General features: G+C 42.9%; 1 protein-coding gene across 1 annotated transcript; it reads right to left on the bottom strand.

Moving 5' to 3' along the window:
- Positions 1 to 2,654: 2,654 nt before the first annotated feature.
- On the bottom strand, positions 2,655 to 13,768 carry LOC308275706 (uncharacterized protein; the record flags this gene model as incomplete). The annotated part of the gene is made up of 4 exons (XM_080714058.1): positions 2,655 to 3,316; positions 8,332 to 8,506; positions 8,738 to 8,856; positions 13,327 to 13,768. 4 exons carry the CDS (start codon positions 13,766 to 13,768, stop codon positions 2,655 to 2,657), a joined length of 1,398 nt encoding a protein of 465 aa, XP_080570184.1.
- Between the last annotated feature and the right edge of the window lie 10,470 nt (positions 13,769 to 24,238).

Raw genomic sequence — 24,238 nt, 5'->3', positions numbered from 1 at the left:
GAGCTTGTGCAAACAAAATAAGAAATTTAAAAAAGCAATATGGTGTTCTTCCATAAAGACTGAAGGCTGAGGGTGGGTTGTTGAACAGAAAAGATTGTTAGCAGTGCCCTTCCTATCATAGCATAGGGGAGAGACATTATTTCTAACTTCCCATTTCCTTCGGCAGCACCAAGCATGTTGTCCATGTTGAATGAGCTGTCAGCAAGCATTGCCATATTAATTCCAATGTTGCTATAATTTTTATATTGGAATACTGTGTCTGGCTGTTATGAAAAATACTCAAGATTATATAGCTGTTATAAAGGCTGTGGAGACTTTGAAACCCTTCCTCCCTGGTTGGAATGTGACATGGTTCAGGAGCTGGGGAAATATGTGTGAAGCTATCTTAGGGAATTAGAAAAAGAAATGCTATGTGATTCATTAACCCTTTCTCAGGAGAATTAGGTAAAAGGATTGAAGTGAAAATTGTGATGAGATATTAGAACTCCTGTGTTCATGGCAGCACTATTAATAATATTCAATATGGGTTAGCAACACCAATGTGCATTCATAATAAGTAAAGATAATTTGGTATATACATACAATGGAATGGTTCAGCCTTAAAAGAGAAGGAAAACTGAGTTGAGAAAGCATAGATGAATCTTGAAGACACTCTTAAAAAAAATATATATATATATATATGTGTGTGTGTGTGTGTGTGTGTGTGTGTATGTGTGTGTGTGTGTGTGCATTGTAGCCATACATCACAATGGAACACAGACTTGTGAGGATATACAAGCACATATCATCCAATTAGCCTTTATCCAATCCCCATCCCATTCCCTCCCCCTCCCTCAGTCCCATGCTTGATTGGTGATTAACTTTGATACATTTGTTTATGTACATCATGAGTTTTGAAGAGATTCCATCCTCCCCATCCCATCCCCTCTGATTGGTCACCTTATTGCTCCTCTATAGGGCCCTTTCTTCAACTAGATCTCCGCCTATTACCCATTTTTTTCCCTAGTTTTTGCACATTAGGGAAAGCATCTGGTTTTTTATTTTCTGTGATATTTCTCTGTGTATGCCGCTTTGCAAGTTCTGATCCCACTCTTGATGGCCCCAGCACTGGCCTGGCCATCCAGCAGACTTTGATGCCAGCCTTGCTGGCTCCAGCACTGGCCTTGCCACGTGGCAGGCTCTGATCCCAGCCTTGCTGGCCCCGGCACCGGCCTAACCTCGCGGCAGGCTCGAAGACACTCTTCTTAATGAACTGAGCCAGTCCTAGAAGGCAAACATTACATGATTCCACCTAGACCAGGTCTGGAAAAATTATTAAATTCAAATAAGAAAAGAATAGAATGGTCATTACCAAGGATTTGAGTAGAAAGAAGTAGAAAGTTGCTAATCAATAGATATATCATTTTATCCAGACAAGATGACTAGTTTATAGGGATCAGTTGAACCATATTTTGCCTAAAGAGTGTTATATAATGACAATGTGTTTTGAACATAAAAATTATTAGGCATGCAACCCTCTTGCCAGTGCTCTTACCACACAAAAACAAAGATGATATTGAATGAATTGTGACACTGAGTTTATTTATTTATTTATTTATTTATTTATTTATTTATTTATTTATTTTTTATTGGTGCATTGTAGTCATACATCTTAATGGGGTACAAGATGGTAGTGGCATACATGAACACATCACTTATTTAGCCTTTTTTTCAATTCCAACCCCATTCCCTCCCCTCTCCCTCATTCTCAAGTTTGATATGTTTGTGAATGTAAATCACATACATTAGAGAATTTCCCTCTTCCCCCTCCCATTTTCCTGTTAGGTTGCCTTATTTGCTCATCTGTGATTTCTTTTTCTTCATCTAGAGTTCTGCCTATGATTCTTTTTCTCTCTAGATTCCACATATTAGAGAGAGCATCTGATTTTTTACTTTTTGTAACTGACTAATCTCACCTAACATAATGTTCTTCAGTTCTAACCATTTCCCTGCAAATTATGTAATTTTGTTCTTCTTTATGGCTGAGTAAAAGAATGGGAATGAACTTACCATATGATCCAGCAATACCACTTCTGGGTGTCTACCCAAAAGAATGGAAACCAATTTACCAAACTAATGCATGCTATGTCCATAGCTGCACAATTGATAAAACTGTGGAGCCAGCCAAGGTGTTCATCAACAACAGATAAATGGATTACAGAACCATGGGATATGTACACAATGGAATTTTACTGACATTGGTTTTATTAAGTATTTATTAAGAATGCTTTTTTTCCCCCTAAAAATACACCTAAGGAGACCATCACAGGAAAAAACAGCAAGTGGAATGTGGAGAACAATGCTATAGAAAAGAGGATTAAAGTTGGATAGTTGTATAAACCTAATTCATTTTTATGAAGAAGTGTTTTTCTAAGTTATTTACATGGAAAGCTAAGATCTTGGCATGAGAACGGAAGGATCTATGAAACTGACAGAAGATTCTCAAGGGTTCAGGACAAAGTGGGATGAGGGTGCAGTATTCTGCACTCCCTCCAGGGGATTCACAAGCTCTTAGAAAGTGGACAATAACTTTAAGGCAGGAGGTGAGTTTGTTCGTTACACAGATCAGTTGACAGAAGTTCCTTTGTACAGATGTTGGTGCTTTGAGGAGATGGTCATGGGCAGCAAGGCTGGCAGCAGCAGGGCACACAGCAGCTGGTCTGGCAGCAGGGTGGGGTGCAGCAGCTGGTCATGTGATTTTTTTTAGAGCAGGAGGCCTTGCAACAGGTGGTTTCAGAGCAAGTTGTGCGGCAGCAGGGTGTGCTGCAGCAGGTGATAACACGAGATTTTTTAGAGCAGGAAGTTTTGGAACAGGTGGTTTGAGAGCAAATTTGGGAACAGCAGGGCTGGCAACAGGTAATGATGCAGCAACTAGGGCAGCAGCAATGCTTGATGGAGCCGGAAACAAAGCAGCTGGTCTTGCAGCAGGGTGTGCAGCAGCAGCTGGGGACACAGGTTGGTTTAACACATACGGTCTTGCAGCAGGTGGTCTGACAGCAAGTGGGGCAGCAGCTGCTGGAGTCACAGCAGCTGGACTTGCAGCAAGGTGTGCTGCAGCAGGACACACAGGCTGGTTTACAGCAGGTGGTCTTGCTGCAGGTGGTTTTGCAGCTGCTAGGTTTGCAAGAAGAGCAGGTGGAGTGGGCCATGGTGTCAGTGTGAAGAGTGGGATTCTGTTCACAGGTGAGGTTTTCAAAATATGATGACTTCTTCCAATATAGGTCTTTTATACATTGGGCTTCAAAAATTGGACCAATCAGCGGGATTTTCTTTGTTGCTATTTACATTATTTTCCACCTTCAGTTTATACTCGTCAAGGAAGAAATAGTTCTCTAATGTTATGAATGTTTTAAAGTAAGTGTTTGATCTGTTTCTTAAGTGGGTATAACTCACAGAAACTTTTTCAGATGAAAGGAAGATAGTCACATCATTAGCATTGATTGTGCTGTGACCATCTCCTGGTCATGTGGTGGCCTGCTGACCTGCGAAGGTCAGGGTAGTTATTCCTCTACAATTTTGTTCCTTCAGCAGTTCTTAGATTAGAAAGAATCTCTGGGAGGGGCATGATGCTGCTCTATTCAATTATCACTGAATATCTTGCACAATGTTTATACACATAATCCTGACTGCTGATATAAGCATCTTTTTCTACCAGCTTTTCTACCTTTTGTCTCAAGTGTTTCAAAGGCACTTGGGTAGAGGATATTTGGCACAATGTCTTTCAATGCAGAAGAGAAGCATAGCCTATTGGTAGTATCTGGAGCAAAACATTAGGATGGAACAGGTATCAGTGGGGATGTGGGTGAACATTGGTCATGATTTACCTGAGATGTAGGGGATCACTAGATTGAGCCTGTGGGGATTTCTGGGAATTTCTTTGCAGATCCAGTCAAGCCAGAATGAGCAGGTGACTTAAGCAATTAGCTCCATTCCAGTAGTCTTTGATACTAGAACAAATCTCTCTCTCTCTCTCTTCTCCCAAATCATTCTATTACTTTATTAAATTATTTTTATTTTATCAAGAATTAAGGGAAATGATACCTGGCTTCTTTTTACATTATTTTTATTGGTGCATTGTAATGGTATACGGAATGTTAGAAAAATAGATGCACACAACTCGTTGCTCTCCCAACTGGGCATCCCCCATCACTGCATAAGTCATTAAGATTGGAATTGGCAATTTTGTATATGTTCATAGCATTATTTTTACTATTGCATTTTTATTATTTCATCCCCCTCCCTTTTCTAATCACCTTTGGTCATTCCCCAGGAGTCTCTGCTCATCTATTTGATATTGCCTTCACTGACAACTATCTCTCAAGCTTCTACATATAAGAGAGAATATACATGAATTTGTTCTTTGGTACTGAGTGTACTCACTTAGTATAATATTTTCAAGTTTTATTATTTTTCCTGTAAATGGTCTAATTTTGTTCTTCTTTATGGTTGAGTAAAATTTCATTGTGTGTATATACCAAGATTTGTGATCCATTCATTCTTTGGTGCACATATAGGCTGGTTCCACAGTTTGACATAATTTTTGCTAAGTAAATTGTGCTTCTATGGACCTGGATATGCATGTGTGATTATAATAGTATAATTTCATTTCTCTTGGGAAGATGCCCAGGAGCACTATTGCTGAGTCATATGGTTGTTCCATTCCCAATCTTCTGAGAAACCTCCACACTGATTTCCAAAGTGGCTGTACAAGTTTGCAGTCCCACTAAGAGTGTAATAGGGTTCTGACTTGCCCACATACTCACCAGCATTTATTATTTTTTGAGTCTTGATGATTGCCATCCTAACTGGAGTGAGATGGAACCTCAGTGTAGTTTTGATTTGCATTTCCCTAATTGCTAAAGATTATGATATTTTTTTCACATATTTGTTGTCTATTTGCATTTCTGTTTTTGAAAAGTGTCTATTCAGTTCTGTTGCCCATTTTTTAATTGTTTTTTTTAGTGTCAAGCTTTTTAAACTCTTTGTATATTCTAGATATTAGACCTTTGTCAGACGAGTAGATGGTAAAGATCTTCTCTCATTTTGTAGCCTCTTTCTGTAGAATCTTGATGGGTTTCTTTGCTGCACAGTTTTTTAATTTAATACTATCTCATTCATTAATACTTGTTTTAATTTTCTGAGATTTCAGGGGGTTATTGAGAAAGTTTCTACCTGTACCTCTATGTTGGAGTGTTGGTCCTATACTCTTTTCTAGCAGTTTCTAGCAGTTTCTTTTCTCTAATTTCTAGGTCTTTGAACCATCTAGACTTGACTTTTGCGCAGGGAGAGAGGTTAGGGCTAAGTTCCATTTTTCTACATATGGATGGCCAGTTCTCCCAACAGAATTTGTTGAAAAGGCTATCCTTTCTCCAGTGTATGTGCATGTGTTAAGGGACCTTAATCAAAGATCAACTTGCTGTAGACTAGGGCTTTGTTTCTGAGTCTTCTATTCTGTTCCATTGGTCTGTGTCTGTTTTTGTGGCAGTACCATGATGTTATTATTATTGCTTTGTACAATGAATTTATCTGGGTGGAATGTGGCTGGAGAAGGTGGGCCCCTTGGAGTGTGGCCTTCGAGATTGTCCTTCTGTCTCTGAGTTCCCTTGCTTGCTGGCTTTCTCTGATTCTGCCTTCCATTATGTGATGAGAGGAGCCCGTGTGCTCTCTCTCACTTTCTTCTTCCCACCACCATGTCCTGAGATTCGTAGACCATATTTAACATGGATTAGACCCAGAATATCCAAGAAACTGTAAACCAATAAATATTCCTTTCTCTAGGGTGTGTGGTCATGTCATTCAGATTTTATCAGTAAGAATGTTGACTGAGACAGAAATTAGCACCAGAGAAGTGGAGCCACTGCTATATTTGTCTGACCATGCTTTTATGAGACGTTGGAATTGGTCTGTGAGAGGAGTTTGGAAGGGTCAGAATGTGGCTAGAAAGGTGGATGGTAGAGATTTTGGAGGGCAAAAAAGACTCCGTTGAAAAATAGAGTGGAGCCGGGCGTGGTGGCGCACGCTTGTAATCCCCGCACTTGGGAGGCAGAGACAGGAGGATCGCGCAGGATTGAAGCCAGCCACGCTGGCTTAAGAGACCCTATTTCCAAATTTAAAAAAAGTATAAAATAGGTATGGGAGTGTAGCCCGGAGGCAGAAGGGCTTCCAGGAACCCCAGTACCACCAAAAAAAAAAAAAAAAGATAGAGTAGAGGTCACACATATTACATTCTGGCAAAGAACCTACTGACATTTTTCTCATGTCTTGAAACTTTGTGTGAGGCAAAATTTAAAGGTGATGAACTGATTAAACTGGCAGAGTAGATCTCAAAACAGTAAAGTCTCCAAACCACATCATGGATATGGTGTCTGCTTTCAGTGAATTGTACACTGACTTTTGAGAGGTGAAGGCAGATTGTAATCATGAAAACAAAGATGATAATTACGATAAAAGGCCTCAGATTCCTTCCATGTGGCCACAATGGAGGCAGGCCCAGCACTTCCCACAATGGGAATGGACATAGCCATTTTGAAGATAGACCCAGCGGGAATGATGAAGGAAGGTGTGGCTACTTTTTCCTGCTGGTGGTTGATCTCAGTGCTACATAATGCTGGCTTTACTGAACCTTCCCCCTCAGATTTCAAATGAAGGCCTCAGAAGCTAGGCAATGTGTGGCAGGGTCGTAATTCCTGAAAGCAGGTTCAAATAAGGCAATTTGTGAAGCCAGAAGATGAATCCAAGATTGCAAGGAAAACCCCCTTGATTTAAAACTGCCAGAAATCTGAATTGACCATGTGGAAAGGCTGCAAGCTACGGCCATGGAGTGAGGCTGAAGAGCAAGTTTGCTGCCCATTGCAATCAGTCAGCCACAGGGGCAAGGCTGCCAAGGCTCCTTGGAGATTGCTCTTCACCTCTTTGTACCCCAGTGACAGAAGTGGAGCAGCAGGATCAAATTCCTTCATCCTATGGTTCTATTTCTTCTTTTTGAGATGCATATATTTACTCAGTGCCATTGTTCATTGGATGCATGAAAGTTGATTTTTATTTTGTTTTACAGGGGCTCAGTGCAAGAATTTACCCTGACTGTCAGACAAGACTAGAGTTTGAGACTTCTGAGTGACAATGGAACTGTTAAGACTTTGGAAACTCTTGGAGATGAACTAAATGCATTTTGCCTTTTTTTTTTTTTGGTGGTACTGGGGTTCCTGGAAGCCCTTCTACCTCTGGGCTACACTCCCAGACATATTTTGTACTTTTTATTTGGAAACATGGTCTCTCAAGCCAGCGCGGCTGGCTTTGAACCTGTCCGATCCTCCTGTCTCTGCCTCCTAAGCACGGGGATAACAAGTGTGCACCACCACGCCTGGTGTGTTTTGCCTTTTGAAGTGGGCATGAGCTCTTCAGAGGCCAGGGGTAGAATGTTATGGTCAGATATAGAATGTCCCTTGGAGAGCTGAGGTTTGACAGAAAAATACCTGATCTAAGGTAAGTGACTCTACTGGTATGCAGATTAGGGATACAAATGCCTGCTCTTCCTTCTGTGGCTGGATCTACAGAATCCCACAGGCTCATCCCAGTGAGCTCCTATGACCTGGGAAAATCAGGACAGAAGGTCACCTATGCTTCCATTGATAGCAGCTCCAATCCTCTATTTCTACTTCTGCTTCTATCCAGACTCTGCTACCATTCTGTTGTGGAAGACATTGTGCCAAAAATTCTTTTCCAAAGTGCCTTTGGTACATCTGAACACACAGGTGGAAGAGCTGGTTCAGAGAAAGGTACCTGTACTAGTGGTGAGTCTGAATTATGTGAAGAAAACACACGTGGAGTCAGGCACTCAGTTCATGACTGTGAATAGAGGAGCATCGCGATCCCCGCCCCGAGATACTTCCTATTCTAAACACAGCCAGAGGGACAAAGCTGTGGAGGAAGAAAAAGGAAAGACTAAATAAGCATTTCACATGGAAATTCCATGAACAATTCTATACTTAGGCCAGTGGAGCTACCCATGACCAGATGAGGAGATGTTTAGAGCACAAATGATGCTAACAATGTGACTTCAACTTGAAAACTCCTGTCAATTATCCCCACTTAAGAAACAGATTGAACACCTACTTTCAAAACATTCATACATCTAGAGAACCACTTCTTCCTTAACAAACATAAACTGAAGACAGAAAACAATGTAAACAACAATGAGGAAAAGTCCAGCTGATTGGTCCACACTTCAGAGGCCCAGTGTATAAAGGCTGAGATTGGAAGGAGATGCCCCATTCTGCAAGCCTTGTCTGTGACCAGGATCCACTCTCCACACTGACACCATGGCCGAGTCCTGCTGCTCCCCCTGCTGCCAGCCCACCTGCTGCAGAACCACCTGCTGCAGGACCACCTGCTGGAAACCAGCCTGTGTGACCTGCTGTAGCACACCCTGCTGCCAGCCCAGCTGCTGTGGGCCTAGCTGCTGCCAGCCCTGCTGCCCACCCACTTGCTGTCAGACCACTTGCTGCAGGACCACCTGCCTCAAACCAACCTGTGTCCCCAGCTGCTGCAGCACACCCTGCTGTGAGCCTTGCTGCTGTGAGCCTTGCTGCTGTGAGCCTTGCTGCTGTGAGCCTTGCTGCTGCCCCACTTGCTACATCATCCCCTGCTGCCAGCCCTGCTGCTGCCAACCCTGCTGCCCCACAACTTGTTCTCAAACCACCTGTTGCAGGACCTCCTGCTCTAAGGAAACCCGTGAGACCAGCTGCTGCAGCACACCCTGCTGCCAGCCCAGCTGCTGCCAGCCTTGCTGCCCATGATCAGCTACCAAAGCACCAGCATCTGCACAACCAAAATTCTGTCCACTGATTTGCCTCACCGCACAAATTCACCTTCCACCCTGGCTGAGAACATCATGCTAGCACCAGAAAACCTGCCCATCTTCCCCTTTCTAAGATTCATCATCCCTTTCTAATGTCCACTGTCTCCTTTCTAAGCCTGTGAATCCCCAGGACAGGTGCACAGTACTGCAGACTCACCCTCTTCTTCACGAGGCCTTGTGGATCTTGTGCCAGCTTCATAGATCCTTGATGTTGAGGTCTGATCTTGGCTTCAAACCAGAGCCAAGATCTCTACCTCCATCTAAAGAACTTAAGAAATCACTTCTTCATAATAACATTGCAGATTTATGCAGCTGTCCAATCATCTCTATAATCCTGTTTCTTTTGCTCTGTGCTCTAGATCCCTGCATGCTGCTATCTCCTATGATGGTCTCTTTCATTTTCTCCTAGGTACAAGCATCCTAAATAAATTCTTAATAAACTCAGTACCACCATTCACTCCATATTGTCTGTCTTGACTTTTTGTGGTAAAATATGATGATCACACCGGGCGTGGTGGCGCATGCTTGTAATCCCCACGCTTGGGAGGCTGAGACGGGAGGATCGCACTGGTTCGAAGCCGGCCTCAGCTACTTAGTGAGGCTCTCAGCAACTTAGTGAGACCCTGTTTCCAAATAAAATATAATATAGGTCTGGGAGTATAGCTCGGAGGTAGAAAGCCTCTGGGTTCCACCCCCAGTACCACCACCAAAAAAGAAAAAAAATGTGATGATCACATACTTAATTGATGTTTCTGTGCAAAGCACAGTGTAATTCTGTCACACTCACTAGGCTTAGTACTATATAAAAGAGTGCATCTTGCCTAAATGACATGGAATATATATTGATTGGCAGCTCCCTACTTTCTTCTACTCCCAGCCTCTGAAATTCACCATTCTATTCTGTCCTTCTTTGAGTTTTTCTATTTCACTGGTGCTGGCTTAGTCCATTAAGGAGAGTGTCCTAAAGGTTCATTCATATTTATTTCCACAGTTGGGAGGAATTCCTTCTCTCTGTGGTTGAATACTATTTCATTTTACGTCTCTACTCCACGTTCTTCATATACCTATTTGTTGTAGTAAATTTAGGTTGCTGCCCATTTTTTGTTATTATTAGTAGTGCTGCTATGAAACGTAAGTTCCTGATATCTCTTCAACATTCTGATTTCAATTCTGTTTTTGTTTTATCGGTGCATTGCAACTATACATTATATGTATATCTATGTGTTAAAAACAAACATGGACAGAGTTCTTTATTTTTGTCCACATCCCAGTCTGCTCCCTCCTCCTCCTCCTTCCCCAGTTGAGTAAGTGAGATTGGTAGTAACATCTTCACATATTGTTATAGTATTATTTCAACTGTTTCCTTCCCCACTACTCCATTATTTATCCTTCCTCTCACTTCTAATCCTATTTGGCTATTCTACCAATCTATCCTGCATTATTTGAAGTATCTTATGTTTCCTATTTTCTCACTAGCTTTCACAAATGAGAGAAAGCATACCATCCTTGACTTTCTGATCCTAATTTCACTTAGCACAATATTCTCCATTTCTATTAACATATGATTGTGTAAAGTAAATATGGTGCAGGCACACAATCACACAATGAAATTTTACTCCACCATAAAAAAGAACAAAATTATGTCATTTGCAGAGAAATGGATGAAACTGGGTCATATGGAATAATTCCTGCAGGATTTTTTTTTTTGTGAGAAAATATTTGGAGCTGAATCATGTTGAATTCCTGTGTCCAATTTTTTGAGGCATCTCCACACTGATGTTCTTAACTCCAGTACCATTCCCACTCATGTATGAGGGTTTCAATTTCCCCACAACATCATCAGTACTTTCACTCTATGAGGTATTTCTATAATAGCCAGACACAATATTGCAATATTGCAATGATTACAATATTGAAATAATAAGCCAATGTTTTCTTGAATCTCATGCAATCAGGACAAAATTCTTGGCCAAGCTGAAGGAACAGGAAAATCAAGAAACAACACCCCATGTCATATCCAGGTGGGCCCTGCCAATTATTCCAGCTAGTTCCCATCCATGGTGGACGACCCCCACTGCCTTCTAAAAATACATATTTGTTCACAGAAAATCCTCAACCAGGATGGTGTAAATTCTGCTGATCTTGAAACCATTCTTCCCTTTTGAGGTACCTTAACATAAATGGACTCTGCTCCTGCTAAAATCACTTTCAAGCTCTACTTTCCAATAACAATAAGATCTCTCTGTTTTTCTGTCTGGTGACCCCAAAGTGTACACCCCAAACAGGATAGATCATACTTGTTACTATAAACTTTCGTTCAGTTACTCCTCTGTATAACAGTACACTCAGGGGCCACAGGATGGGAAATCAAGAGATTGTTGGAAAGTTAAACTTGAAAGTGATATTAGCAGGAGCACACTCAATTTATGTTAAGGTGACTTAGAGAGGAAGAATGCTTTCAATATTAGCAGAATTCACACCATCCTGGTTGAGGATTTTATGTGAACAAATATGTATTTTTAGAAAGCAGTAGGAATGGCCCACCATGGGGGTTAGGAGCATCAGTGGGGAACGTTTGGAACAGTTTGCAGGTCCCACCCAAACATGGAACAGAGGAGGGGCATGATGTCTTCATCTTCTTGTTTTTTCAACTTCATGAAGCATTTTGTCCTGATTGCATGAGATGTGAGTAAACACTGTCTTATTATTCCAACATTGTAATTATTACAATATTGAAATACTGTGTCTGACTATTATTAAAAATATTCAATAGAGTATTTATTAGAGGCTAATAAGGTTGTAGAAAAAAATGAAACCCTTGACATAGGTCAGAATGTAAAATGGTATAGGGGTTATGAATACCAGTGCAAAGGTACCTCAAAAATTGGACACAACAATTCTGTATGATCCAGTTCCATATTTTTTCCTGAAAATAGCATAATTCACAGTAGAGTTTGTATGTATACACTACATTTTCTTTATCCACTCATGTTGAATGAAACCGAAAAATTTATGCTAAGTGAGACTAGTATCAGAAAGTCAAAGATGTTATTTTTTCTCTCATTTGTGGAAGCTAGAGAGAAAATAGAAAATCTAAGGTAAGGGACTTTAAGAAATGCAAATATCAATTGATAAAGTAGTTGAATGTGGTTAGGGATTAGAGAAAGAAAGAAGGATGACTGAAAAAGAAAACAGTTCAAATACTACTCTGGCAATATATGAAGGTATTGCTAACAATCTCACTAACTCAAGTGAGAAGGAGGAGGAAGAAGAGGGTTGGGATGTGGGTGGAACTACACTAAAAGCTGTGTGCATGTATATCTTTAACACATTTGCCCTTACTATAATTTATAACTACAATGCACAAATAAAATTTTAAAATTGAAATTGGAATGTTGAAGAAATATCAGTGTTCTTCAGTTTGTGGCAGCTCTGTTGATAACAGCCAAGGAAGTGCAGCACCCCAAATGTACTACAGCAAATGGGTATATGAAGAAGATGGAATATAGACATACAATGGAATATAGTATTCAGCCATAGAGAAAAGGAATTTCTCCCAATTGTGGAAATATGAATGAATCTTCAGGACATTCTTTTAAATGAACTCAGCCAGCCCCAGAAGAGCAAACACTATATGATTGTATGAGGTATGTAAAAGAGAAAAAAATCAGATTAGAAAATAATAAATGGTGATTTCCAGAGGAGAGGCTGAGGGTAGGTGGAAGTAGAGAGTTTCTAATCAATATATATCCCATTTCATTAGGGCAAGATGCATAGCTTCTAGCACTCTGTTATACAGTACTATGCTTAGTGAGTGTGATAGAATTACACTGTGTTTTGCACAGAAACATCAATTAAGTATGTGATCATCACATTTTACCAAAAAAAAAGTCAAGTCAGACAATATGGAGTGAATGGTGGTACTGAGTTTATTAAGAATTTATTTAGGATGCTTGTACCTAGGAGAAAATGGTAAGAGATAGCAGCATGCAGGGATCTGGAGCACAGAAACAGGATTATAGAGATGATTGGACAGCTGCATAAATCTGCAATGTTATTATGAAGAAGTGATTTCTTAAGTTCTTTAGATGGAGGTAGAGATCTTGGCTCTGATTTGAAGCCAAGATCAGACCTCAACATCAAGGATCTATGAAGCTGGCACAAGATCCACAAGGCCTCATGAAGAAGAGGGTGAGTCTGCAGTACTGTGCACCCATCCTGGGGACTCACAGGCTTAGAAAGGAGACAATGGACATTAGAAAGGGATGATGAATCTTAGAAAGGGGAAGATGGGCAGGTTTTCTGGTGCTAGCATGATGTTCTCAGCCAGGGTGGAAGGTGAATTTGTGCGGTGAGGTAAATCAGTGGACAGAATTTTGGTTGTGCAGATGCTGGTGCTTTGGGAGCTGATCATGGGCAGCAAGGCTGGCAGCAGCTGGGCTGGCAGCAGGGTGTGCTGCAGCAGCTGGTCTCATGGGTTTCCTTAGAGCAGGAGGTCCTGCAACAGGTGGTTTGAGAACAAGTTGTGGGGCAGCAGGGTTGGCAGCAGCAGGGCTGGCAGCAGGGGATGATGTAGCAAGTGGGGCAGCAGCAAGGCTCACAGCAGCAAGGCTCACAGCAGCAAGGCTCACAGCAGGGTGTGCTGCAGTAGCTGGGGACACAGGTTGGTTTGAGGCAGGTGGTCCTGCAGCAAGTGGTCTGACAGCAAGTGGGTGGGCAGCAGGGCTGGCAGCAGCTAGGCCCACAGCAGCTGGGCTGGCAGCAGGGTGTGCTACAGCAGGTCACACAGGCTGGTTTCCAGCAGGTGGTCCTGCAGCAGGTGGTTCTGCAGCAGGTGGGCTGGCAGCAGGGGGAGCAGCAGGACTCGGCCATGGTGTCAGTGTGGAGAGTGGATCCTGGTCACAGACAAGGCTTGCAGAATGGGGCATCTCCTTCCAATCTCAGCCTTTATACACTGGGCCTCTGAAGTGTGGACCAATCAGCTGGACTTTTCCTCATTGTTGTTTACATTGTTTTCTGTCTTCAGTTTATGTTTGTTAAGGAAGAAGTGGTTCTCTAGATGTATGAATGTTTTGAAAGTAGGTGTTCAATCTGTTTCTTAAGTGGGGATAATTGACGGGAATTTTTCCAGATGAAAGGAAAGCAATCAAACGTTAGCATCCTTTGTGCTCCGACCATCATCTGGTCCTGTGGAAGCTCCAGTTGTTAGGTCAAAAATTGTTCATGGAATTTTCATGTGAAATGCTTGCTTACTCTTTCTCCTTTGTTCCTCCACAGCTTTGTCCCTCTGGCTGTGTTTAGAATAGGAAGTCATGATGGTCTTGGGAGGGGCATGATGCTCCTCTATTCAGTCATGAACAGGCTCTTTGGAAGAGAATGTTTGGCACAGTGTCTTCTACATCAAAATGGTAGCATTGTCTGTGGATCAAAGCAAAAGGAGAAATGTAAGATGAAACAGGTATTAATGTATCCATGGGTGACCTTATGCTGTAATTTTACTCAGGTGATAGTAACTCACTGGGATGAACCTGTGGGACACTGCAGATCCAGCCACATCAGGAAGAACAGCCATTTTATTGCTAATGTGCATACTAGTAGAGTCAGTCTCTCTCTCTCTTTCTCTCTCTCTCTCTTTCCTCTTCAATAATTTTGTCTCTTGATTCCTTGCATCCCTTTCTGTTTCATGAGGTAATTCATATAATGTGGGAAAATTTCAGATTTACCTTTGAGAACTAATATTGAAAATTTTTCTGTTAAATAAATTTTTAATAGTACATTGTAGTCATACATCTTAATGGGATAAAAAAAAGTTCTGGAGATATACATGCACAGATCACCCAATCAGCCCATACCCAATCCCTAACCATTCCGTCTCCTTCCCTCCTTTCCATGCTTGGTTTCCTGATTAAATTTGATATGTTTGGTTTTTTTTTCCATATATGGTCAAGTTATTTTTGACAAGGTTTCCAAGAACATTTGGTGAAGGAAATAATAATCTTTTCACTAAATATTGTTGAAAAATAATAACTACATGGAAAAGAATAAAATTGGGCCCTTACCTAACACCATATACAAATATGAACTCAAAATAGATAAAAGACCTAAATGTAAATTTTAAGACTATAAAATTTTAGAAGAAAGCCAGTGTCATAAAACTTCACAACACTGAAATTGGCAGTGATTTCTTGGATATGATTCCAAAGTCACAGGCAACAAAAAAAATAAACAAACTTCATAAGAAATAAAAAAAAATGTACATCCAAAGACAATGTAAACAGATTTAAAAGTTACTGGTAGAATGGGTTAAAATATTTCCAAATGCTATATCTGAAGGTATATTAATATTCCAAATATAAATCCTAAAGATTAGCAATAATAAAAGCAAACAATACAATTTAGAAATAGGTAAAAGACTAAAATGGGTAATGAATCTCCAAAGATTTTTATGTGACCAATAAACACATGAATATCACTCATCATTATCATAATATATCTAACCATTAAGGAAATACAAATAAAAACTATAGTGAAGTACTACTTCACATTTGTTAGGATGGCTACTTAACATGAATTACTTTGCTCCAGACCTTTACCTTGAATGTGTTACTATCTTTACTTGTAAAGTGTGTTTCTTGTAAGCATCAGATGGATGGATTCTGGTTTTTAATCCATTTTGCCACTTTATGTCTTATTGGGCATTGAGGCCATTTACATTCAGTGTGATTATTGAGAGATAACTTTTAATTTTTAACATGTTAAGATTTTATTTCTGTTTGATATACTGTGTATTCTTCTTTGCTTAGTTGTCTGCTGGATGGAAAATCTTGTTTCTCTGGTTCTGGTATGTATTACCTATTTCTTTTTTGTAGTTAATCTCTTTGAGTATTTTCTCTAGCATTGGTTTTGAAGACATAAATTCCTTAATTTTCTGTTTGTCATGGAAGCTTCTTATTTCCCCATCTAATTTGATAGATAGTTTTGCTGGGTAGGAAATTTTTGGCTGGAAGTTGTTTTCTTTCAGAGTTTGGAATATATTATTCCAAGCCCTTCTGGCTTTTATGACTTGGTTTGGGAAGTCTGGAGTGATTCTAATTGGTTTGCCTCTGAATGTCACTTGGCCTTTTGTTTTGTTGCCTTTAAGATTCTCTGTTTGGCTTCTACATTGGTCATTTTGACAATTATGTGGTGTGGGGAACCTTTTCTCTGATCCTGTCTAAACGGAGTTATATAAGTTTCCTGGACCTGTGTATCAACTCTTGCTCTATGTTTGGAAAATTTTCTACTATTATTTCTTTGAAGAGATTATCGATCCCTTTGGTTTCAGCTTCTTTTCCCTCCTCTATTCCAATTATTCGTAGGTTAGCTCTCTTAAAATGTGCCCATATTTCTTCAATGTCAGATTCCTGCTGTCTGATTTTTTTCCCCTAAGTTATAAGTTATGTATTCGTTTTTGGAGTGATCATCTTCTAGAAGTGAGATTCTATTCTCCATGTGGTCTAATCGATTGTTTATAGTTTGAATTGATGCCTTTACTTCAATGATCACATCCTTTATTTCTTTTAGACTCTATCTAAATTCTTTTAGAAAGTCCTGTATTATTTCTATGTTTCTGTGTTATCAGGTTCTGATATCATGGGATTGCGGGTGTTCATTGCTCTATTGTTGTTCCTCTTTCCCATGATTTCAGAAGTTTCTGCCTTCTCTGGGTTCTTCCCCAGGTCACCACAACTTCACTTAGGGTGCTCTGGATCTGGAGTTTGTGGTAATCTCAGCCACCACTACTCCTTTACTGGGTTGTATAGTAACTTCTCAGACCCAGGGAGTTAATCCAGGCTGTATGAGACCGTGGGGGTGCCAGGCTGGGCATTTTCCCACAGGGAGCTGTGACTAGGGTGTGGTATCTTTGCCACCACTACTCCTTCTCTGGGTTGGACAGCAAAATCTCAGAACCAGGGAGATTATCAAAGCTGCTCAAGTCCATGGGGGTACAGTGCTGGGATTTCTCCTGTAGGGGCCACAATTTTACTTACAGTTATTGTGCACACTGATCTGGAGCTGTCACGAGTGTGGTGAACTCTCGACCACTGCTGGCAATATTGTGCTGTTGTCATGCTTCGGCTGTGAGGCTGGCATATTTCTTTTCTGGTTCTAAGCTCCTTTCTGAGTCCCTGGAAGGCGTGATGAGCTTGGTCACTTGGAGTTTTAGACGTTCTGTGTGCTGAAAGAACTGCTGAATTACACCCAAATGATTTGCAGCTGCTCATTTCAGCTCCTTGTTTGCCTTTCCTCTCTGGAGCCTGGTGCTGTGAGGCATGATGGCGCCGGTATAGCTCCGCAGTGTGGGCTGGTTTCTTTTCTGGTCTCTGGTTGTTCTTCTAGTCTTCTTTTTCTCTGTCCCTTGTGTTTACATTTTTAATTTCTCTACTGATAGTGTTTTCTGGCTATGAAAAGTGCTGATTTTGTGGCAATAGAGATCGAGTGTTAGCAGGACTCATAAACACTGCTTTTCTCGGTCGCCATCTTCCCGGAAGTCAATATTGAAAATTAATATGTCTGGCCGGGCATGTTGGCGCACGCTTGTAATCCCCGCGCTTGGGAGGCAGAGACAGGAGGATTGCACAGGTTCAAAGCCAGCCGTGCGCGCTGGCTTAGGAGACCCTGTTTCCAAATAAAAATATAAAAATAGGTCTGGGAGAATAGCCCAGAGGTAGAAGGGCTTCCAGGAACCCCAGTACCACCAAAAAAAAAAAAAAAAAGAAAAAAGAAAGAAAATTTATATGTCTGTCAGTTATTTAAATTGATACACAGTTGAGCAAATATAAAAAACTGAGCACACACATACCACGAATAAAAGGTGTGAAGATAGAAATTATTCCATTTCCCTATAAATAATGGCCTTTTACTGCTCCCCAAAGGGAGCTGATCACTCTGTTGACATATAAATATGTTGAAACATTTTTAGGTCAATCAAAATATAACATAAATGGTTTCTCACTATTTCTGAGTGTGGGATTGATCTGAGGCATGTTATTTCTAAATTCTATAGAATCTTCCACTGAAAGAATTTGACACCATTGAGTTGCCAACTGTTTTCTAGATAAATGAGTGCTTGTTTTCATTTTGGGATTATTAAAATTAATGCTGTTGTCAATATTTTTGTGCAGTAAAGTATATACAATTTCCTATAGATATAGAACTAGGAATAAAATTGTTCATAGAATTCCCATGTGAAAGGTCTACCATTTCCTCTCTAGAGGTCTTACCCATCTTTAACTACATTTATTCTTAGAAATTTTATTTTTATGCACAATCTATGTTACAATTAAAACCCTAAATTTTTGCTGCTTCTTTTTTATACATTTATTGGTGCATTATAGTTTCATACCATAATGCAGTTCATAGGAAGTGACATACATGCACACACTTAGTGAACTTTTCCCTGGCTCCCTCCCCACTTCCCTCTTCCCCATACATGATGTTGAGATTGGAATTGGTATCCTCACATATGTGCATAGTGTCAATGGAAGTGTTTCCTGACTCTGAAACATCAATAATGATTTTATTTGTATAAATTTAGCACATATCTTATCTTTTTGGATATATCTCCGTGCATGGTAAAATTTTCTGGAGGTGGCAGTATCTTATGCACAGTCCTGTCACATCCAATGGTAGTATAAGTGAAACTTTGTACTAACAAAGGAAAATAATCACATATTGGGCTGTGTACTCAGGTGCCACCTGTTCTGTAAATAGGAGAGGTCAGATTATTCTTGGAAAGTGGAATTTAAAGCTGACATTATCTGAAGTGATTTTTGCAAAGGAACCTAAAAGGTAAGGGATGGCTCCAAGATGAGCAGAATTTACAGTAGCCTGGTGGATGATTTTGTAAAAATAAATGTGTTTTTACAGCATTCTTATTTACTTTTATACTTTTATTGGTGCATTGTAATTATACATTAGAGTGAGGTTCAAAGTCATACAAATAAACATGCACACAGGTATTGGTGTACTTCCCTTCAGGTCCCATATTCCTCTCCATACAAAATTGTGAGATTGGTAGTGATACCCTCATGTATGAGCATAGCATAATATTAACTGTTTACTTTGTCAGTTCTTCCTTTACCCTTATCTACTTCCTCTCTATCTCTCCTTTCACTATTTTACTGGTCATTTTCCTCAATTATTTTAAGGTTTTCTTTATTTCTTATTTTCCCTGTGGCTTCCACATATGAGAGAAAAAACATTTGATTCTTGACCTTCTGAGACTGGATGATCTCACTCAGCATAATATTCTCTGATTCTATCAATTTTCCTGCAGATGGCATAATTTTGTTGTATAAGTATATATTTTATTTATTTTCCATTTTATTTTATTTTATTTTTTTAATTGGTGCATTGTAGTCATATATCAATCACATTGGAGTACAAGACTCGAGAGGATATACAAGCACACATCATCCAATTAGCCCTCATCCAGCCCCCATCCCATTCCCTCCCCCTCCCTCGATCCTATGCTTGTTTGGTGATTAACTCTGATACATTTGTTTATGTACCTCCTGTGTTTTAAAGAGGCTCCATCTTCTCCTATTCCATACCCTCTGATTGGTCACCTTAGTTGCTTCACAATAGGGCCCTTTCTATAGCTCGACCTCTTCCTGTTGCCCCTTTCCTCCTAGTTATTGCTGATTAGGGGAAGCATCTGATTTTTATTTCCTGTGATATTTCTCTGTGCATGCCGCGTTGCAAGTACCAATCCCACTCTTGAAGGCCCCAGTAGTGGCCTGGCTACCCGGTGGACTGATCCAGACCTCGCTGGCTCAAGCAGCGGTCTTGCCTCATGGGAGGCCCCGATTCTGGTCTCGCTGGCCCCGACACTGGCCTAACCCCTCAGCTGGCTCTGATCCCGGCCTCGGAGGCCTCAGTAGCGATCTTGCCTCACAGCAGGCTCCGATGCCGGCCATTGGCCCCGGCACTGGCCTAACCCCTCGGCAGTCTCTGATTCTGGCCTCGCTGGCCCCAGCCCCAGTCTAATGCCTTGGCAGGCTCCGATTCCAGCCTTGGAGGCTCCAGTAGCGGCCTTGCCTCCTGTCAGGCTCCGATGCCAGCCATTGGCCCCAGCATCGGCCTAACTCCTCAGCAGGCTCTGATCCCAGCCTCAGAGGCCCCAGCACTGGCCTTGCCTCATGGTGAGCTCTGATCCCGGCCTTGCTGGCCCCGGCACTGGCCTAACCCCTCGGCAGTCTCTGATCCCGGCTTCGGAGCCCCCAGCACCGGCCTTGCCTCACGGCAGGCTCCGATGATGGCTTCCCTGGCCCCAGCCCCGGTCTAACCCCTAGGCAGGCTCCGATCCAGCCTCAGTGGCCTCAGTGGTGGCCTTGCCTCATGGAAGGCTCCGATGCCGGCTGCTGGCCCTGGCACCAGCCTAACTCCTCGGCAGGCTCTAATCCAGGCCTTGGAGGCCCCAGAACCAGCCTTCCCTCACAGCAGGATCCAATGCTGGCTGCTGGCCCCGGCATCAGCCAAACCCCTTGGCAGGCTCCAATCCCAGCCTCGGAGGCCCCAGTAGTGGCCTTACCTTGTGGCAGGCTCCGATGCTGGCCATTGGCCCCAGCACTGGCCTAACCCCTCAGCTGGCTCTTATCCTGGCCTCAGAGGCCCCAGCACCGGCCTTGCCTCATGGCAGGCTCCAATGCCGGGCTTGCTGGCCCCAGCACCGGCCTAACCCCTCGGCAGGCTCCGATCCTGGCCTCAGAGGCCTTAGTAGCGACCTTGCCTAACGAAAGGCTCCGATGCCAGCCGCTGGCCCCAGCACCGGCCTAGCCCCTTGGAAGGCTCCTATCCTGGCCTCGGAGGCCCCAGTAGCAGCCTTGCCTCACGGAAGGCTCCGATGCCGACCGCTGTCCCGGCACCAGCCTAACCCCTTGGCAGGCTCTTATCCTGGCCTCGGAGGCCCCAGCACCAGCCTTGCCTCACGGCAAGCTCCGATGCTGGCCTCACTGTCCCCAGCACCGGCCTAACCCCTCGGCAGGCTCCGATCCCGGCCTTGGAGGTCCCAGCACCGGCTTTGCCTCACAGCAGGCTCCGATGCCAGCCTTGCTGGCCCCAGCACCAGTTTAACCCCTCGGCAGGCTCCAATCCCGGCCTTGGAGGCCTCAGTAGTGGCCTTGCCTCACGGAAGGCTCTGATGCTGGCCATTGGCCCCGGCACCAGCCTAACCCCTCGGCAGGCTCTTATCCTTGCCTCAGAGGCCCCAGCACCGGCCTTGCCTCATGGCGGGCTCCACTGCTGGCCGCTGGCCCCGGCATCGGCATAACCCCTCGGCAGGCTCCAATCCAGGCCTCGGAGGCCCCAGCACCGGCCTTCCCTCATGGCAGGCTCTGATCCCGGCCTCACTGGCCCCAGCATCGGCCTAACCCCTCGGCAGGCTCTGATCTCAGCCTTGGAGGCCCCAGTAGTGGCCTTGCCTCACGGCAGGCTCCGATGCTAGTCATTGGCCCTGGCACAGGCCTAACCGCTCCTCAGGCTCCGATTACTGTCTCGAAGCTCCAGCACTGGCCTTGCCTCATGGTAGGCTCTGAAACCGGCCTTGCTGGCCCCAGCACAGGCCTAACCCCTCGGCAGGCTCTGATCCTGGCCTCGAAGGCCCCAGCACCAGCCTTGCCTCACAGCAGGCTCCGATCCTGGCCTCACTGGCCCCAGCACCAGCCTAACCACTCGGCAGGCTCCGATCCTGGCCTCGGAGGCTCCAGCACCAGCCTTGCCTCATGGCAGGCTCCAATCCCAGCTTTGCTGTGTCCGTCGCCGGCCTCACCCCTCAGCAGGCTCCAATCCGAGTACCTTCTTCGCCCAACCAATTGTCCCACGTTTTCGAAGGTGCGTGGTGGTAACATTCTGCCTCTGGGGTTATTATTTCAAAGGTTCCAGGTGTAATGCATCAGATTTCTGCCTCCCCTGAGTACTGGCCACTGCCATTGCCACTGCCTCCACCATTTCAAATCCTTCCCAGGCTCTTTTTCCACTCTGAATGTTGTCCAGTGTTCCTAAGCATGCGTGATGGTAGCATTCGACATTTAGTGTAATTTCTCCAAAAAATAAGGTTTGGTAGGATTCGATTTCTGCTTCTCCTGAATACAAGTCTCCACCGCCATCGCGGAGACCGCTTTCAACACCGCCTTTCTCTTTGTTCTGCGCTAAACTCTCTCTTTACAGGTGATGTCCAAGATTCTTAACAATATAGAGAAACAGCAGTCCTCCTTCACAGGGAATTTTCAATGAGTTCCAGTGCATTTGGATAAGTTTTGTCTGCATCTCTAGTGTCCTGGCATCCACCACAGCTTTCTTAACTCCTCTCCAATATTTTTCCTTTTCCTTTTTCTTTTTTTTAATTTTAAAATAAGAGAAGGCAGTATATGTGGTTTGAGGAGGTAGTGGGATCAGGTAGTCAGTTGCACTGTGACCTGGCTCGGTTTCCCCATGGGTCCAGTGTGCTCCGCACTACTCTGCCTGGGGCCCAGAGTCCTGCAACCCGGGCCCCGGCTGGCGTGCCCCGCGCGACCCCCACCCGGGACCCAGGGTACTGTGCCCGGTTTCTCCAGGGGTCTGGCGTGCTACGCGCGGTCCAGCCCGGGGCCCAGAGTCCCATGACCCGGGCCCTGGCTGGCATGCCCTGCGCGACCCCCACCCGGGACCCAGGGTACTGGGCCCGGTTTCTCCAGGGGTGTGGCCTAAGTATGTATTTTAAAAGGCAGTGGGGTTCCATGGAAGTTTGGAACTCAGAAGTGGTTGGTAGACAGATTCAATTGTTGGTCATGCCCATCTGGACTTGGCACAGGGAAACACATTGTTTATTGATCTTCCAGTTCCTTCAGTGAGAACAAGCGTTTTGTCCTGAGTGCATGAGAGGTAATGTTATAGACTGGAATACTATTTCACCATTGCAATAATTGCAACACGGGAATATGATGTCTGGCTGTTAAAGGAATATAAAGTAAAGTAAAAGTATTGATAAAACATGGGAAAATGAAACTTGGACATGTGTGGAAATGTAATATGGTTTTGGAGCTATGAAAATCAATATTGATATTCTTCAAAATATTAGAAACAGATGTAACCTATGGTCTAGCAACCATACCTCAGGTGATTTAGGAAAAAGAATTGGAATGAGAATTTGAAAGAGACAGCAGCAGTTGTGAGTAGCACTTCTTCTAGTAGCCCAGGGGAGCAGAAGCAAACCAGAGTCTGTAAATAAATGAGTATATCCAGAAAATGGGATATAGACACATGATATAATGATATAATGACATTCAGTCTCTAAAAAGAAGGAAATCCTCCTAGTTGTGATACATGGAAAAACCTTGAAGACACTCTCCTAAAAGAGCTAGGTCATTCCCAGAAGGACAAACACAGAAGGATTATACCCAATATATGAAACAGAAAAAACTCAGAAAAGGAAAGAATCAAATAGTTGATTCCAGAGGTTAGAGGAATGAGGAAGCTGGGAGTTTTTATTCAATAGATATTCCATTTCAAGACAAATAACTTCTAGAGACTTATTGTAAAATATTGGGACTACAGAGTAAGATACATTGATCACCTATTTTGCATACAAAGTTCCATTAAACATGAACCTCATGACATTAAACGTGAATCTCATTAAACGTGAATCTCATGACAGGTGTTCTTACCACACAAAAATAAAGACAATATGCAATGAATATTGATACTAAATTTATAAGAGTTTATTTAAGATGCTTGTATCTGGGGAGACAATTAGACCATGACAATACAGCATACAGGACCTGGAGTACAGTGTAAAAGAAAAGAGAATAATAAACATAATTGGTCAGTTGCATAAACCTATGATATTTTTATGAAGTAGTGTTTTCAAATGTTATTTGAAAGGAGAGGTCAAAATCTTGGCTCAGAATTGATGCCAAGACCACACGCTCAAGTCAAGGATCTATGAGGGTAGTGCAAGATCTACAAGGGCTCAGGAAGAAGAGGATGAGGATGCAGGATTCTGCACTCTCTTCAGGGATTCACAATATCTTATAAAGGAGATAATGCACAGATTTTCTGGTGGTAGCATGATTGATGGTTCTCAGGAAAGGCAGGAGCTGAATTTGTGCAGCGAGGCAAATCAGTGGACAGAGTTTGGTTGTGCAGATGCTGGTGCTTTGGGGAGCTAATCATGGGCAGCAAGGCTGGCAGCAGCTGGATTGGCAGCAAGGTATGCAACAACAGCTGGTCACACGGGTTTCCTTAGAGCAGGATTTTCTGCAACAGGTAGTTTGAGAGCAAGTTATGGAGCAGCAGGGCTGGCAGGGGCTGGGTTGGCAGGAG

Source organism: Muscardinus avellanarius (assembly GCF_963383645.1).
Source record: "Muscardinus avellanarius genome assembly, chromosome: 16".
Classification (NCBI taxonomy): domain Eukaryota; kingdom Metazoa; phylum Chordata; class Mammalia; order Rodentia; family Gliridae; genus Muscardinus; species Muscardinus avellanarius.
Note: the sequence above shows the minus strand (reverse complement) of the source record. Positions and strands in the feature narration are given on the sequence as shown.